Below are 16,693 nucleotides of genomic sequence, written 5' to 3' on the forward strand. Positions count from 1 at the left end.
CTTCCACCCCCCCCCCCCCGCCCCCCGCCCCGCAAACCCCATATCAACCAGCACGTGACCATCCCTCTGCCTGGTCCCCTCCCTACCCGCCCTGAGACCCAGACCCAGCCTGGGACATCCCACACTGGCTCCAGGCATAAGGACAGGACGTGGGGACAGCAGGTGCTCCGCCTCTGGGCACATGGCCACCCAGTCCGGTTTCATCCAGCACAACTCGTTTTTCAAATGTCCCAGTTTCAGCCTCCCTTTCTGCAACCTGGGCCAAACTGTCCACCTGGAGATTTCTGTCCCCTGCTAACAGCGCTTGGCTGGACCATGGCTGGGCCTGCTGGGGGCTGATGTGAGCCAGAATGGCCACGAAGAAAGCGGACAAGGTGATGTCAGAAACCTTTCGGGATCCATGCTGTGTCCCAAGTACTAGCAGCCCGCTGTGTGCCCCGTCAGACCCATTCTTCCTGCTCACAGCCTTGATAACAGGGAGTGCTGCTGCCCCTCTCCTGGCCTCCTTGAGAATGGGCTGCTCTTGGCTACCAACAGCCTGTTTCTGTTCTTGGCCCAGCACAACCCAGGGAGGCAGGGAGCACCACTGAACCAGATGCAGACCTCCCACACCTGTCCCTCCTGGCCAGCTGGGGCAGGCATCATTCTGTAAGGCAGTAGTGAACACCTCGTATGTGCAGGGTTCTGTGTGGGGAAGGGGGCTCAGGGTGCAAGTCACAGCAGGTGAAGAAGCTCCCTGTCTAATCGGGAAGAGAAGTACCATGTAAGGCAGAACTGGGTGCCACGTGTACTGTGCTCATCAGCAAGTAGGATTCATCCAATAAGCACCAGGCATCAGCTCTGGGCTGGGGTTTCAGGAAGGAAGAGAGATAGTTCCCTCCCTCAAGAAACACTGATGAGCCCTAGCTGGTTTGGTTCAGTGGACAGAGCGTCGGCCTGGGACTGAAGGGTCCCAGGTTCGATTCTGGTCAAGGGCACACGCCCGTGTTGCAGGCTCAATCTCCAGTAGGGGGCAGGCAGGAAGCAGCCGATCAAAAACTAATGACCACAATGAGATGTGCTCCGTGTCCACGGCAGGTATAAGTGAGGCTTTAGGGAGCCACAGAGGTGAGGTTTCGATCAGGGAAGGCCACCAGGAGACCCCCCACCCCGCAGCCCTCCAACGGGACCCACTCCAGCCTGTACCCGATTTAAACCCAGGCTCAAACCAGCCCCCTAACCCAAATATGCTCTCAGCTGAGGTTAAACAACTCCCCTCCTCCCTGATTCTGGTGACAAGTCTGCATGTTTAAGTTGCCTTTTGGGCTTTTCTATTTATGTTGTCATTGATTCCTTTGCTCCTAACTCATCTGATTTCAATTTGGACTGATTTGATCCTAATTTTATTACCATGTAATCTGAATGCACATAATTACTGTAATTATGCTGCTGAGGGAAACAGTTCCTCCACGGCGGGAAGACCTAAATTTAGGACTTCCTGGCAAGGGCGGCCGTTGGCTGGGTGGACCCACAGCCACCTCAGAGCTGGCAGCCTTTGGGAGCACAGATGCCCTCCCCCGCCCCACCTCAGCGAGGTGGATATTTTGGGCTTCATACTAGTGATGGAGCTGGGGCCCCTCTCAGAGCCTGGGAATACACAGGACTGTGAGCTAAGGGTTGGCGAGCCCACCCTCTTTGTTTTCCAGCTCATACCACCACCCGCTGTTGCATTGCTCAGCCTGGGTGCCTCCTTTCTGCCAGCACCCACATCCCACCCACATCCCAAGGCTGCTCTACCTCTAGGGTGCAGGATGCCAGCGGTCTCTCTGGGAAGAATTGGTTTTCCTGCTAATCATGGGGCGAGGGCGAGCAAGCTGTGACGGAAGGGCCTGCCGCTGGCCTGTGTGGACCCCTCCCAGACCTCCAAGCCTCGTCCCAGACCTCCTCCTGCAGGAAGCCTCCCTGACCCACCCAGCTCTCTCCATATGTTTTCATTATATCAACGTCATATACACAGCAAGATGGGCATGTCCCCCCATCATTCTCCCGCAGGAGGCGGCCAGGCCCTGGCCCCTGCCCACCCCGCCCCCACAGCTCACTTACCCAGTGCAGGGACCCGATGCAGACTTTGGCGGCCATCAGGGGCACGGTGGGGTCCGAGGGCCGCAGCTTCACACACTCCCGTAGCAGCGACACAGCGTAGGCCGACTGCAGAGAGAGAGCAGGCATCGCCATCACGCGCAGCCCTAGGTGGCAACAGACTGGGCACCTTGTGCACAATGGGGGCAGTTCCCAAATTGCCAGCCCTGTCTCTGCATCCCTTTCCTCTCAAGAGCCAGGAAGTGGGCCCAGTAGGAGCCCAGGCAGTGTGGGCAGGCAAGTCCCTCCTAGGCCTCAGTTTCCACACCTGGAGAATGGAAGCTGTGATCCTTACCCAGAAGTGATATGACAACAGCTAAGGTGACAACAGATGGAGGCTCTTTAAAAAGAATTCAGATGTGAACCACACAAATTTTAGAGGTAGAAAGGGGCTGTCTCAAACTTCTAACTCTTGGGTTAGCAGATGATGAGATCAGGCCCAAACCACATGGGACTTGGAGGCAGGGCTGGTGGTAGGGAGTGGGGTGGGAGTCTAAAGACTGGCAGACTAGCAGGAGAGAAGCCAAGGTGGTAGAGCCAGGGAGAACCTCCAGACAGGAATCTGGGGATGCCCCAAGGCTCTAGGGACTCAGTTAGACTGGACCTGCTGAGGATGGCCACGGGTGGACGGAGGCCCAAGGGGGGAGCATCCTGGGCGAGGCAGGGATATAACTAATCACAGTAATGAGAAGAACACCAGCAACACTTATCTAGATCTCACTATGGACCAAGCATTGCTATAAGTATGAGGGCCAAATGTGGCCCTCAGCTTGCTTTTGTAAATAAAGTTTTATTGGAACTCAGCCACATCCATTCATGTATGTATTGTCTTGTGGCTGCCTTCACGATGCGAAGGCAGAATTGAGTAGTTCCCACAGAAACTATTTGGCCTGCAAAGTCAAAACTGTCTATTCGCTGACCCTTTAGAGAAAGTCTGAGCTTTTCTCGGCCCAGATGTGACTTCCCGGGCTCTGGGCTCAGGCTTATTAGGCCAATTCCAGGTGTCTCAGCCAACCGCCTGCTCTGCCCTGTACTGTGGGAAGGCCATGGCTCTTGGCTATCAGGAAGGCTGGAGAGAGAAGAAAAACACCACTGTCCCCCACTGCTCTCTCAGGAATCAAGAGGACCACCTACAAGAGGGTGCTAGCAGATGGCAGCCTTTGTTAGGCTGAGGATGCACAGGGTGCCCTGTGTGGGCTGGAGCAAGAGAGGCTTTGAAGGGCTTGACAGAGCTGCCTGGCCCTCCACCTCTCCTGAGACCCCTGTGAGCTATTCCCAGCACCCGCACCACCGCCCCTCTGGCCACACACCCTAGCGAGCTTCAAGGCCTTTCCTTGGCTTCCTTCCCTGGTTGCTGACCTGTGCATCCTTGAAACACAGGGTTCTCTAACCCTGACCTCCACATTCACATTCTCCCCCACACAGACCACAAAACGCTGCTATTTAAGGAGCCATCTGAGGACTCCGCAGTCAGAGCAGCCGGCATTTTTTTTGGTCACACTGGTTACCTAGCAACGCAGCCAACGTGACTGCTGAGGAGACCAAAAGATAGAGCGACCTACATCATGCCATGGAACTCACTTTCTTCTTGCAGGCTGCAGTGCCGGTACCTTTCTATCTGCCCGCCTCACCTCCTGGAAGACCTTTCTGGCACAATCACAGGTACAGAACCTGGATTTCCACCTCAGGGTCTTAGAAAAGGTGAGGTCTGGCCAACCAGGCCCACTGATCTCTGGGCAGGGCTCCTGAGGAGGTGGAGAGTTCAGAACAATCGTCTGCCGCACGGGTGGGTGTAACCCGGCTGGAGGGGCCTCGTGTGAGGAACTCACCAATCACCTCGCACCCACCATAAGCACATTCTCCTGTGCGCCTGGCTCCTGTGAAGGAGCGGGCCGGGCACCAGCTCCCGGGACCCTGGAATGAGCCAGGCTGCATCAGGGCCCCTCTGAGCCTGGTCTTCTCAGTGAGGAGGTGGAAGGCCCCTACCTTCCAGGCTAACACGGCACCTTCTCCGAGACTGGGGCCTCCGGGAGCAACCAGAAATTAAAGCTAACTTTGTGGGCGGTGCTTTTTCCTGAGGAGGGGTCCCAGCTTTCCTCAGCATCTCACAGGGGTCCATGACTCACAGAAGGCGAGAACCCGTATGGCCCTGGATCTCCTGGGCCACGCTCACTATTACAGAACTGGAGGCATTTTCTCTGTTCCCTGGAGGCAGGAAGCTCTCACATGCCCCGTGCACTGTCTGCCCAGGCTCCATGGAAGCCCCAGCCCCCACTCCTCCCTCCTCATCTCTGTTCTGAACTCTCCCTGAGCCCTGACAAGACCCTGCTGAGCACAGAGCTGGGGTACATCAGGTCATGTTCAGGGTGCTCTGTGGGGTGGCCAATGTGATGGGGGTTGGGGGGCGGGGAGAGGCTTGGGAAGACAAATGCCCAGCAGGGCAGGGGCAGAGAAGCTCCCACTTGATTCTTGGCTGGACTTCCCACCGGCTAGGCTACAGCACCTGCTCTCCCTTCCTCTCCCTGCCAGGACCCAGCCTGTACACCCTGCATTCATGACGGAGGCGCTGGCAGCCTAGGAGGGCCCTCCTCGGAGACGGAGCAGGGCTAGAAATGGCAGGTGGCACAGATGGGCGGGCAGGGGCAGAGGGGGCGAGGAATTCCCTCAGCCCCACGAAAGGGCCCTGGGTGTTTACAGCTCTTGGAATGATCTGCGAGCTCATGCCACCTTACTTCCTGCCTTCGAAGCAGCCTCAGTTCCAACAGCCCCAGTACCCAGCCCCGGGAAGCTTTTCGTATCATGCCGCTACTTAAAATAGGGGCTTATGTAAGTGTGATTCTCATCAGAGGAAGAGCGAGGGGTGCTGGAGCAGGGCTTGGAGGGCAGAGAGCAAATGCAGCCCGTCCTCCCGGGATCCGGTCAGCTCCAGGTTCACGAGCAGGTGCCTCCCGGACTCCACGCTCGGGGGCAGGAAGTCAGCCACAGCCCAAACGGAACACAGTTCCCCTTGCTGGGACCCACTCCCCACGCCTGACTCGTGCAGTCTGCCCGTCAGCTCACTGTGGAAGTGCCACGATGCTCCCTGCGCGCACACACACCCTCAGAGAAAAGCACAGCCATAGACTCACACGTGCACACGGGATTCACGTGCACAGGGGTCTGTGTGTGGCCCTCCCATGACCTCACCCTCCTGGAGATGAAAATCAGCCGCCTGACAAACATTTCTGGGTCCTGCATGCCATCCCCACCTCTGGGAGGGACCAGAGGAGAGCAGAGCCCCCTGAGGGTGATGCGCAGCCCCAGGCCGGGGCCTTACCTTTCCACACGCCACCATGGAGAGGGCCACTTGGTACCAAAGGTGAAATTCTCCACATGCAAACTTCATGGCTCGCTCCAGGCACTGGGGAGAGGACGCCGGTCAGCACTTCTCTGCCAGGACACACCAAGCCCATCCCGCCCTCCAGGGTCATCACTGCCCAAGCCCCTGGCCCAAGAGACTGCAGGAGGCCTGCTTGGTTCCGGTCAGAAAACCTCAGGGGCTTCCCGTCCATGCGGAACCCCTGGCCCTCAGTGCCCACCTCCATGGCAGGTGAATGGTCTCACAGGGTGATGGTGAAAAGCAAATGAAATGAGATTTGTGAAAGTGCTTTTGAAATGTAGACAGACACCCAACAAGAATAACCACAGCTGACAGTTATTAACATTGCGCACGGCACTGTTCTCAGCCTTTTACAGGGAAGGGACCATGGAGGAGGACCCCCGGTGGCTCCATCACATTTTCTCCTGGGAGGGAGGAGCTGGCCGTACCTCCGAGAGCATGACGTACTGGCCCCTCCTGCCCAGCGTGATGCTCAGGAGGTCGTAGATGGCCGCCGCATTCCTCAGGCTCACCGCCCGGTCCTCCTCCTGCTCTGGCGCCCGGCTCAGCACCACATCCCGAGTAGCCTGTTGGGGGACATGGTTTTGGGAAAGAGTGAGAACAGAAAATATGCAGATGCCTGTCCCAATAGAGCCCCTGTCCCCCAGGCCCAGGGACCCAAGCCAGGCAGGTGGCCACACTCCCAGAAACAGCCAGATCCTTCCTCACCCCCACATAGGCCCTCTCTAAAGAGAGAAAACTCCACTCCCAGCCCAGGCTGGTGTGAGGGAGCAGTTCTGAAGGCTCAAGTTCCGGGTAGTCAAGGTTTTATTCTGAAAAATCTCAAACCACCGGCTGGTGCGGCTCAGTGGTTGAGCGTCACCCTATGAACCAGGAGGTCATGGTTCGATTCCCAGTCAGGGCACATGCCCGGGTTGTGGGCTCGACCCCAGTGGCAGATGTGCAGGAAGCAGCTGATCAATGATTCTCTCTCATCATTGATGTTTCCCTCCCTCCCTCCCTCCCTCCGTCTCCCTTCCTCTCTGAAATAAATAAAAAAATATTTTTAAAAAAGAAAAGAAAAATCTCAAACCAACAGGAAAGTTGCAAGAATAATACCATAACAGTAAACCCAACTGTTAACATTTACCACATCTGCAGTGTTTCTCTATCCTACATAATAACAATAAAGCTAGTATGTTATGAGAATATGACCCTTTACCCCTAAAACACAAGAAGACATTCTTTTTATAACCACGACAGAAATGCCAAATTCAGGGAATGCAGCACTGATATCACTATCATCTAATAACAGTTCATATCCTGATTTTACTGTCCATCCTCATCTCTGTTCTGAAGTCTCCCTGAGCCCTGACAAGACCCTGCTGAGCACAGAGCTGGGGTACATCATTCATAGTCGTTTACTTTGGTCACTCCCGGATCCAGTCCAGGGCCATGCCCTGCACTGGGTGCTAGGTCTCCTTAGCCCTTTCACCTGGACAAGCTGCTCAGCCTTCCTCTTTCGGACGCTGGCATTTTTGAGGAGTTAGACCAGTTGTTTTGCAGAAGAGCTCTGTGTGCTTGTAACTGTTCACTCATAGAAACAGCTTCAGAGAATCCGTGGAATGGTCCCCATCAGGGGGGTGGTCTGCTGCGTGACTCACGGAGCCTCAGGCTGTGGGCCCTCAGCTGCCCCTTCTCTGACCCTGTAGGTCTCCCAAGTCCCTCCGATAAGGACCCCCATACTTCCTTCCCATCACCCACAGGTCTGTCCTTGACCCCCTCCAACCACGGAACTCTCTGTTCCTCCCCAAAACCTCTCCCCCAACCTTGAGGCCTCTGCGCTGCCATCCAGCCCTCAGGAGTTCATAGCTCAGAGCTGCCTGGTGGCTGCTCGGGAGGGCAGGGTGCAGGCTGAAGGGGGAACACTCTCACCAAGCCTGAAATCTTACCACCAGGAATCCCAGACCCCCTTGCTCTGTGGGCTGTGGCATGCGGCTCCAGTGCCCTTATACTCAAACCCTGGAGACAGCACTCAGAACAGCTGAACAGAAGTGGCAGGGGTTTCTGAGCTGAGCAGCAGCAGGGGCGGGACCAGGCTGGGGATCCTCTGGTGCCCCTGCATCTCCCAGCACACACCCTGAGGGCTGAAGCAAAGCTGAGTTCTGGCCAGATGCTCCCAGCATCCTGCCCTCTCCTGCATCTTCTCCCCTCTGCCAAGGGGCCTTTTCCCAGCTTCCCCTCCCTGCATACAAGGGTCAGAACCTCCTCCACGTGTTGGGACTCACCCCCCTCTACTTCCCAACACGGGACCTCAGACCTTCCTGACAAAGTAAAAGGGAACTGCTGGCCCTGAAAAGCCAGATCCCACGGGTCAGCTCCATCACAGCCGGTCCTCACATCCTCCCCCCGGCCAGGACCACCACCCCTCCTCCAGGTCAGGGCAGAGGACCCCAAGTGCTGCAGAGGCAGAAGCCCGAGGGCGGCTCAACTGTGGGCTGGATGTCCTGCTGTGCACACCCAAAGTGTGTCCCCACAGAGGCTTCTGGAAGCCATAGTGACTGTCAGACCCAAGGAAGGGACTCGCCCACAGGGGCATTTCAAGCAGCAGGGCAGGCCAGTGGCCAGGGGTCCACAATGTGCGAGGGCTGCCCACTGCCCCCATGGACATGGACCAGCCCTAGGAGAGGGCACGGGAGGCCAGGAGGTCCCCGGAAAGGCTGAGCGCTGTGCCAGCTTGGTAAACAAGAAGGGCCAGGCACTCGAAAGGGTTCAGGGAGAGGCGTGGAGAGGGAGAGTGCCAGAGAAACCCCCTCCTTCCTGGTGAAATCCACCCACACAGGCACCAACAGGAAGAGAGATGAAATTTTAAGGAGATGCTTGGCAGGAGCTATTTCACTGAGCTGAGTAGGAACACAAACTCCAGAACTTGCTCTGAGCCTGGCCACGCTCCTCCCCACTCCCCCACCTCCAGCCTTCACCCCCAGCGACTCCGCAGCTCAGGCTGCCCGGGATGGGGCCCAGAGAGGCAGCTCCCACCAGGCCGCGTTGGGGTGGGGGTGTTAGGGAATGAGAGGGCGGGAGACACAGTCCCCACCCCTCAGCACAGTGCACAGGCACGTACCGAGTGGAATCTGAGAACTCGGGTGGGAGACAGAGGACCTGATGGAGACGGAGCAGAGCAGGCAGCCTGCAGGGTGGCTATTCCATGGGGCTGGGCGGGGGGCGCGGAACGTGATGGGAGAAGCCTGAATAGACACATCTAAGATCTGGGGACCCGCCCATGCTGACCAGTCTCATTCAGGGGCAGGTGAGCAGCAAACTGTCAAAAGCCTCCGCTCTGGTTGGTCTGTCCTTGAAGGGTAGCCCCTGCCAGAACCCAACTCCCACCCCTGCTGACCGCCCCAGGATAGTCTAGCCTCCTTGCTGTGGCCGCCATCAGAGGCCCTGCCTGTGCCCCAGACCCAGACCCCAGCTCTCCAGTCCTCCCTGGGCCCCCACAGAACGCCCCGGCAGCTCTCTAGCCTCACCATGGCCCGTCACTGTTCCCGCTGTCAACTTGGGTGCCTGCAAGCTCCTCACACTCAAAGCTGGTATCTGCACGTATCTCGCCAGGCGAGGCCGGACCCTCACCCTCCCCGAGCACTGGGCACACTGCAACCCTCACACCCGTCCAGCTGGTTCACCAGTTCTTGAGGCAGGGATGTGTCTCCAGACTCCCAGCCCCAGTACAGGCTCACACAAAGCACGTGTAGGAGTGACATCTGAGAGATTTCTGGGCCTGGTGTGGGAACTTCCTCCTGTCCGCCCTCGACCTTGACCTTTAAGAGAACAGTGTCTCCTAAGGTGGACCCGGCGGGAGGGGGTGGATTTCCAGCACTGGGAAGGAATTAGGTCATAAGAACAGGAACAGGAGAGAGGGTTGCAGCAGCATCCCTGGGCCGAGGGATAGGGTGGTGGTGGTGGGTGGCTCCCCAACAGGCAGACAGCAGGGAAGGCATTTTCTCAGGGGTCCTCAGGACTTGGAGCCTGTGCCAAGAGGGAAGCGTGGTTCCCCAAAGGCAAGCCAAAAGCAGAAGTTTGCCCAGCCGTTGCTATGGCTTCAGGGCAGGGCTGCGGTGAAATGCTCCGGTGAAATGCTCTGGTGCCCACTGGGCCTGGCCTATGTACGTAACCATGGCAACAGGGTGGGTGGGGGAAATAGGGCAGAAAGAAGGAAGCAGAAGCCCAGGCAGGGAGCAACAGAGTAGAAATTCACGTGCAGCTCAGGGGCCAGAGCAAACCTCAGAGGAGAAGGCATGCCGGGGGCTAAGTCCCTGCCCAGCGCACCGGGGGTCCTGCTCCCTCCCCGGCTGGGCTCACACCCTTAAAGCCACACATGCTCCCAGCACCATCCGCAGCCTGCCTCAGTCTAGTCCCCGTCACACTCTCTTCCTTCCACCATGTACATGGCCTCGCTAGGAAATCCTCCAGGTCAAATGTAGTGACAGATGTGGAAGGGCCTGTGAGCCTTAAAGCAACATATGGACCCTAAACTTTCTTCTCATCATCATGGTCCTTTCTGGTAATGGAATAATGGCAGAATCTGCTCCCGTGGTGTCTCCTTGCATCACCCCCAGGGCCCACCCCCAGGCCTCCCGCCTCTGGGGGTTCCCAGCTCCTGTTGACCCCACACATTTAATCCGGGGCAGGGTTCACAGGGCTGTCCCTACTCCTAGTCTTCCCGGACACGAGGACATTCGTCCCAGGCCTTCTAGCAGATCAGAAGAGACAAAGCCACAGGACGTGCTCCGCCCCACCCCCCGTCACCCCACAGCTCCTCACAGCCACCGTGCCCACATCTGGTCTCTGGACAAATACCCATGAAGCCAACACGGGTCTCAGGGGAAGGTCCACGAGGGACTGTCCATTTCCCACGTGGGCCGGCCCCAGGGAAACCCATGGCAGGCGACTCCTGTTCAAACAACCCCGTCCCCCCTGATGTGTGTGCCGTGCACTACCCTTCCAGGAGCTGAGTTTTCATGCCCATCACCATCTGGTCTCACAGTGAGCCCAGGATGAAACCAGTAAGTAGGGCCCCTTCACAGGTGGGGAAACTGAGCCCCAGAAGGTCCTGAGAGTTAAGGCTGAGCCCCTGGTGGCCAGTCCTGTGCTCCTCTGCCCAGCCCCTTCTGACTCTGTGAGCCACAGGGCCTCAAACAGTAATAGTCTTCACTTCTGTCCAGCTGTCTCTCCTCTCTAGCCCTGGACACAAACAGCGTAAGAGAAGGGAAGGGAACTAACCTGTGGACGCTTTGTAAGTGGTATCTCATAATTCTCACAATGATCTCTCACATACTACTGTCCTATTTTACAGAGGTGAAGACTGAGGCCCAGGGAGTCCAGGCAGGCACCCAACGCATACAGATCGGTGGTTGGGACTCAGATTAGAACCTAGACATTTTGGTTTCACTCCCAGACTCCTTCCTGCCCCCAGATGCCTCTGAGGAAGTGTCCAGTAGGCTAGTCCTGGCCATCAGAAGGCCTGGCATGTCTCTTCTTGTGGAAGAACCAAAGCAAAACCTAATCAGGCCTGGACGCTGCCTCTCTGAAGAGAACAAGCTCCTTGGGCAATGTGGCCAGGGTCCTGCTCAGCCCTGTCCTCAGACACAGCCTCGCCATTGGCCAAGGACCCAGCCTCAGGGTCGTCTGCTGACACCCCACAGCAAATGCCCTGGAAACGAGTCTCCTGGCAACATCTGTGCCTAGCGCCTGCCCCCCTTGGAGGATGCTGTCATGTTCTACTTGGGCTGCTGTCCCCCACTAATTACCACCAGCTCTCGAGCTGCACGTCCAGAGCCAAGAAAGAACAGGCTCTGCGATGTGTCCCATCTACCGACCGACAGGGCCAGGCCCGCACCAGCCCCCGCTCCTGCTGCATCAGCCTGCCGCAGAAATCCCTGCTCTCCCTCCAGCGAGGGCGAGGCTCTCCCTCTCCTGAACTGAGTGTTCTGAGCTGGCAGTGTGATCATACCCTTTACCGTCGCAGCCCGCAGCAGAGCAGAGCCTCATGTGAGAGCAAACCAGGTGCCAAGAGCTGGAACAATCTGTGCTTGTCTGAGTCCCACATGGAATCCAGCCCAGGAAGCCCCCACACCCCTTTTTTTTTTAACCAAATGGTGTCCTCAAACCAATTTTTTTCTCCCAACCGGATATGAATCTAAATGTTTTCTAAAATGACTGAGTCAGAACCACGTATTTATCAGGACAAAACAGACACGTGTTGAACACCCACAATGTACCAGGCACCTTTGTGCTCATTTTCTTACTTAATCAGCTCAAAGCCCTGCAAGAGAGGCTTTCTTAGCCCCATTTTACAGAAAACTGAGAATCAGGAAGGTAAGAACCCTACGCAGGCCACATAGGTTATGAATGACAAATTCAGGGTTCAAATCGTGGACGTCTGACATTGGGTCTGGCAAACATTTGGTTTGTAAAGGCCACACACCACCCCCTCCCCCGCTCCATCACTCACCACCGGGCCTTTTCCGCCCTCTCACTTCCCAAGAGCCTGCCACCTGCAGCGACTTTTCCAGCAGCTGAAGGAACAGGGGCCCAGGATTCACTTTGCTGTCCCACATATTTTTATGCCCTAGATCAGTATGTTAGACACAGCCAAGATTGCCGTGCCTCCTGGTCCCACGACTGTTTGAGAAAAATCAGGCTGGTTTTGAGACATGATTCTTTCAAAACCTAGACTATGCGTTTGGGGTTCAGCAGATGGGGTAATTCCTTCTGATTTGGGGACCGGGATTTCCCTCATGTCTATGGACACACACTCCACTGGTGGGAGTACACGTGGGACCGGGGCTCCGATTGCACTGTTCGCCACGGCATCTTGGTGCTGAGCACAGCCCGCACGCTGCTCAAACAAGATCAGGTGGATGGGAGACAGCTGCGTGGGTGGGCGGATTTTAAAATGCTCTTTTGGCCCCAAAGACTCAAAACTGGATCCAAAACACAACTCTTCAACCAGTTATAGCTCCATATCCCTTGCGATTCTGTGGAAGCATTTAAGATTTCTATTTGCTTCTCGGAAGACAAGAGCTTACCCATTCTTTCTGATCACACTCAGTCAGACCATAACAAAAACCATGCCCAAGGCACCAGCCCCACACCCGATCCCAGGCAGGCTGCTCCTCTGAACTCCAAGCCACAGAGCAGGGGCTGCAGTGCTCGGGAGACATGTAGACGCCCTGGCCTCGCGATCCTGGAGGTGGAGAGCTGGGAGGACACCTCCTGGGCTGGCTGCGCTGAGAAAGCGTTCACTGCAGTATAATGAATCCTGCAGGCATTAGGAGAACCCAAGTAGCAGCCACAACAGGCAGCTGCTGTTCTAGAGGTTTGTCCCTGTCATCTGCAGGCAAACACAGCCAGCGCCAAAGGGAGATGAGGAAAACCCTGCAGGGACATGGTGGCCACACTGAACCTCAGTCCAATGGAGGGCCCCAGCAGGAGCCGGGGAGGCTCGCACAGCGATGCCCACACCTGCTGGAGAATGTTGCCTGCAGGGAGGCAAGAGAGAAGCCAGAGGCCGTCTGGTCACTGAGAAACAGCTCTGAGCCACAGCAACCAGCTCCAGATTCCAGGTGGAAAGCGCTCTGTAGATGAGACACCAAAGCAAAGTCCATTGCCAGAGCTCTCCCCCCAAATGCTGAAGTTTCTGAATGTGTGACAGGCTTGGTGTGAGCAAGAGGAAACCAGCCAGCCAGCCAGCCAGCCAGCCCCGGAGGTGCCTCCTCCCGCTGCAGTGCACTCGGCGGAGTCCGAGCACTTCCTCCGCTCTGCATGCTACAGGGAATTCCCAGGACACCGCCTGGTCTGCAGGCCTGGACCCCCTGAGTCTCCTGATCAAGCCAGCCAGCCAGCCACACAGCCTCTCAAAAAGGGGAAAGAGCTGGTTGGAGGGAAACCACACATTCAGGAAAATTCTCCCTGGCTCCAAAGGTGGGCCACCTTTTAGCAAAAGGTGTTCTTCATCTTATTTTAGGGCAGCTTGAGGTCCCAAAGTTATTCCTCCCTTCAATGGGAAGGCTTCCGAACTCTGGTCCTGGGCACCCACAGAAAATTCTTGGGGAGACAAAGCCCAGCCTTGATCCCCGCCTGTGCTTTAGAAGCTACTTAGGGAAACAGAAGTGATTCAAATCTCGGTTGCGAGGATTATTAGTGTGACCTTGACCAAGACACATACTTGTTCTGGACCTTACTTATCGCATCTGTAAGATGGGACCGTATCAGTATTACACTGAACCATGTGAAATCGTTAGTAGCTCAATACAATGCCTACCTCTTGGAACCTGGCAGAGAAAGGACCTAAGAAATGTTCACTTTCACCTTTGACCTTCCACCTGCGGACCACACTGTAACCCTCAGCACAGGAAGGTGACGATAACAACCCATGTTTCCTGAGAGAGGTGATCTCAGTGCAATTTGCCTGAGGGAGAAAGTGGTGAGATAACTGAGGTGTGTGTAGGGGACAGAGAGGGGGTGCTGGTCTATGTCTGAGGTTTTATAATTAGAAACTGGGGTTCAGTCTGTGGTCTGAGTGAGGGTCCTTCTTTTCTGTGAAAAGTATACTATTCTCCAATGAAAATCAGATCTGGCACTTGGTACTTCTAGCTTCGCATCAGACTCACCAGCTAGATGTCCCCTCCCTGTAGCAGCCACATCCCCCCTCACAAGCCCACACCCTGCAAACCTTTCAGGACCACACCCTGGCCAGTTTGCACTCAGATTCAAATATCCATGCCCCTTCACAGAGCTCTCAAATCCCAACGGAGCCGGCTGAGGAAGAACACAACCTCTTGCCCCCTAGTCCAGCGTCCCTCCTTCTGTCTATTTGCCAGAAGACCTGCTGAGCCGGAGGTCACCCACTGACCAAAGTTCTCTAAACCAGCCCTGGCATCGCACGGTCCCAGGTCCCCAAAGGAACATCCGTATCTGGCTATTCAGGGATCCAGCCCATTAGGTCTTAGTTTTTTAAACTTCACTTCCACATCCTGCTCTCAGATGCATCATTTTAAAAAATCTAGTTCCCAACCTGGGGTCCCCAGCTCACAGGCTCTGAGGGGCTCCTCAGTCACAGGGCTCCCCCAGGCCACGCCGTGTTGACAGCATCTCCACACCTGGCTTCTGCTGCTCCTGCTCACTCTCCCCCACCTCCCTTGGACCAGGGCAGCCATCATCTCGCCACCTCCTGGACCACCCAACTACACCTCTCCCCTTTGCTGAGCCTCCAAACCCTGGCATGTGTGTGTGTGCGCACGCGCATGCATGCATGTGTATGTTTGCATGTGTGTGTGCTGTCTCCCTGCCTAGGGCAGGGATGGGGCTCATAAAAAAATCTGAAAAGCACCTCACGTGTGCTCTGTCCCGCACACCGTATCCCCCCATTGCCTTATTTTCCTACGCACACAGACACTGGTACCCGGGTTATTTTAGTAGTTAATGCATTGCCCATCCCTCACTAGAACGTCAGTTCCACAAGAGCAGGGACTTTTCTCCGTTTTGTTTGCTGGTGCAACTCTGGCATCTAGCAGGTGGCCTGGCACAAGGTAGATGACACTGGAGAAATAGTTTTGTGACCAAGTAAATTCCTTTTACAGGCACGTTGTACTAACTTCTGGGAGTTGCTTTTATTTTAAAGGTGAGGAAACTGAGGCTCAGAGAGGTTAGGCGGTTTGCCCAGGGCCCTCAGCTAACGAGTGGCAGAGCTGGAACTTGAACCCAGGCCATCTGCAGGCTCCTCCCATTCCCTTACCCAGCACAGAGCTGCAGGATGCAGACAGCTGACGTGCTGATATCCATCTCTCGTAATCCCAGAAGAGGTGGGTGGGGACTTGTTAGCTCAGGCCCGCCACATTTGGGGGCAGGACCCAGGACCCCAAGTGCAGCCTTATGCACCCGACCCAAACCTTGTGCACCTCACCCCAGTGGAGGTGGGGTGGGATGGGGGTAGATCTAAGAATCCTGCTTCAGGGATGACCCTGGGAGGCCAGGACCTGGTGGGGCAGGGGAAGGCCTGGAGCTTACCATGGACTCGCTGATGAGGAGCAACAGGAGGGCTTCCTCGATGTTGTCCTTTGGGCAGTAGAGGCTGAAAGACACAAAAGGCGCGTGGCTCCAGCAGGGCCCTCACAGTGCCGCTGGCCCGTCACCTGCCGGCCTTCTGCCCAGAGTCTGCCCCAGCCCTGTAAGGTGACCCTCTCCTGCATAATTCACAGGCACTGGAGCCACCTGCAGTGCTGGCTCACGCCCCAGAGTTACGGATCTGAAATGCTGGGTGGCGCCAGCCTGGAAATACTGTGACTGCTCCTGGGGAAATGGCCCTTCCAGTGCCTGGCACTGTGTGAGGAGGCTGGGCGAGGAGTCTGCCGGGCGGTCACAGACCCCACCTTCAATTACTGCCACAAACAAGAGAGATGCGATATTAAGTAAGACAACTAGGAAGGCAGGTGCTCCCCCAAAAATTTGTGTGGCCTTTGGATGCTCTACAGGAGTCTCCTGCCAACCCCCACTGGAGACCTGCCTTACCAAGGTTACGTGGCTCTTGCTAACACTGAAGAGCCTGCCTGGCAGTGAGCTGGGTGGCAGCTGGAGTGCATGGGGCAGAGAGAGGGGCGGCCAGTGGGGCTGGAGCCTGGCGTGGTCCAGCAGGGGCAGAGCTTACTTGTCTCCTTCGTAGAGGTGAGGCTTGCGCAGGGCTTGCAAGATGAAGGAATTCTCCTCTTTATTCATGAACTCGGGCAGAGGCTGGGACAGGGGGCTCCAGTAGCACTCCTCACTCAGGGAGTGCAGCAGGACCCCCGCCAGGTGCTTGGCCGCCACCTGGCAGAGAGGGCGGGATCAGGCCCAGGCCCAGGTCACTCTCCCCTGATGTGGCCAGAGTGCCCTCCACCCACCTCCCAGCCTTGCCAAGTGCAGCCCCTCCTGGAGGCCCACCATTCCGCTCCCAGGAGCCCCTTGGGCACAACAGGTGGTGAGCCAGCGTCCTTTCTGTTGGCCTTTGATGGCTCCTACTTAATCTTTTTTCCTCTCTCCCTCCTAGACAAGAGGTGCATTTCTCCCTTCTCCTGACTCTGTGGGGCCCAGCACAGCTCTGAGTATCCACAGGCCCTTGCAGACTGGCCTGCCCCTCTCTAGGCCTGCATGATCACCCCATCAGCCTTAGCCCATCCA

The 16,693-nt window shown here is 56.5% G+C and overlaps 1 protein-coding gene across 5 annotated transcripts in view; it reads right to left on the reverse strand.

The window, feature by feature from the left end:
- TTC7A (tetratricopeptide repeat domain 7A) overlaps window positions 1-16,693 on the reverse strand; it is a 106,574-nt gene that overhangs the window by 48,343 nt on the left and 41,538 nt on the right. For all 5 annotated transcript variants that reach the window (XM_036334654.1, XM_036334653.1, XM_036334657.1 and 2 more), the window contains 5 exons: window positions 16,185-16,342; window positions 15,548-15,611; window positions 5,926-6,063; window positions 5,435-5,518; window positions 2,083-2,187 (listed from right to left, as the gene is read on the reverse strand). In XM_036334654.1, the coding sequence (XP_036190547.1) occupies window positions 2,083-2,187; window positions 5,435-5,518; window positions 5,926-6,063; window positions 15,548-15,611; window positions 16,185-16,342 (549 nt within the window). The remainder of the gene's footprint in view (window positions 1-2,082; window positions 2,188-5,434; window positions 5,519-5,925; window positions 6,064-15,547; window positions 15,612-16,184; window positions 16,343-16,693) is intronic.

This window comes from Myotis myotis, unplaced genomic scaffold, assembly GCF_014108235.1.
Source record: "Myotis myotis isolate mMyoMyo1 unplaced genomic scaffold, mMyoMyo1.p scaffold_m19_p_14, whole genome shotgun sequence".
NCBI classification, from domain to species: Eukaryota; Metazoa; Chordata; class Mammalia; order Chiroptera; family Vespertilionidae; genus Myotis; species Myotis myotis.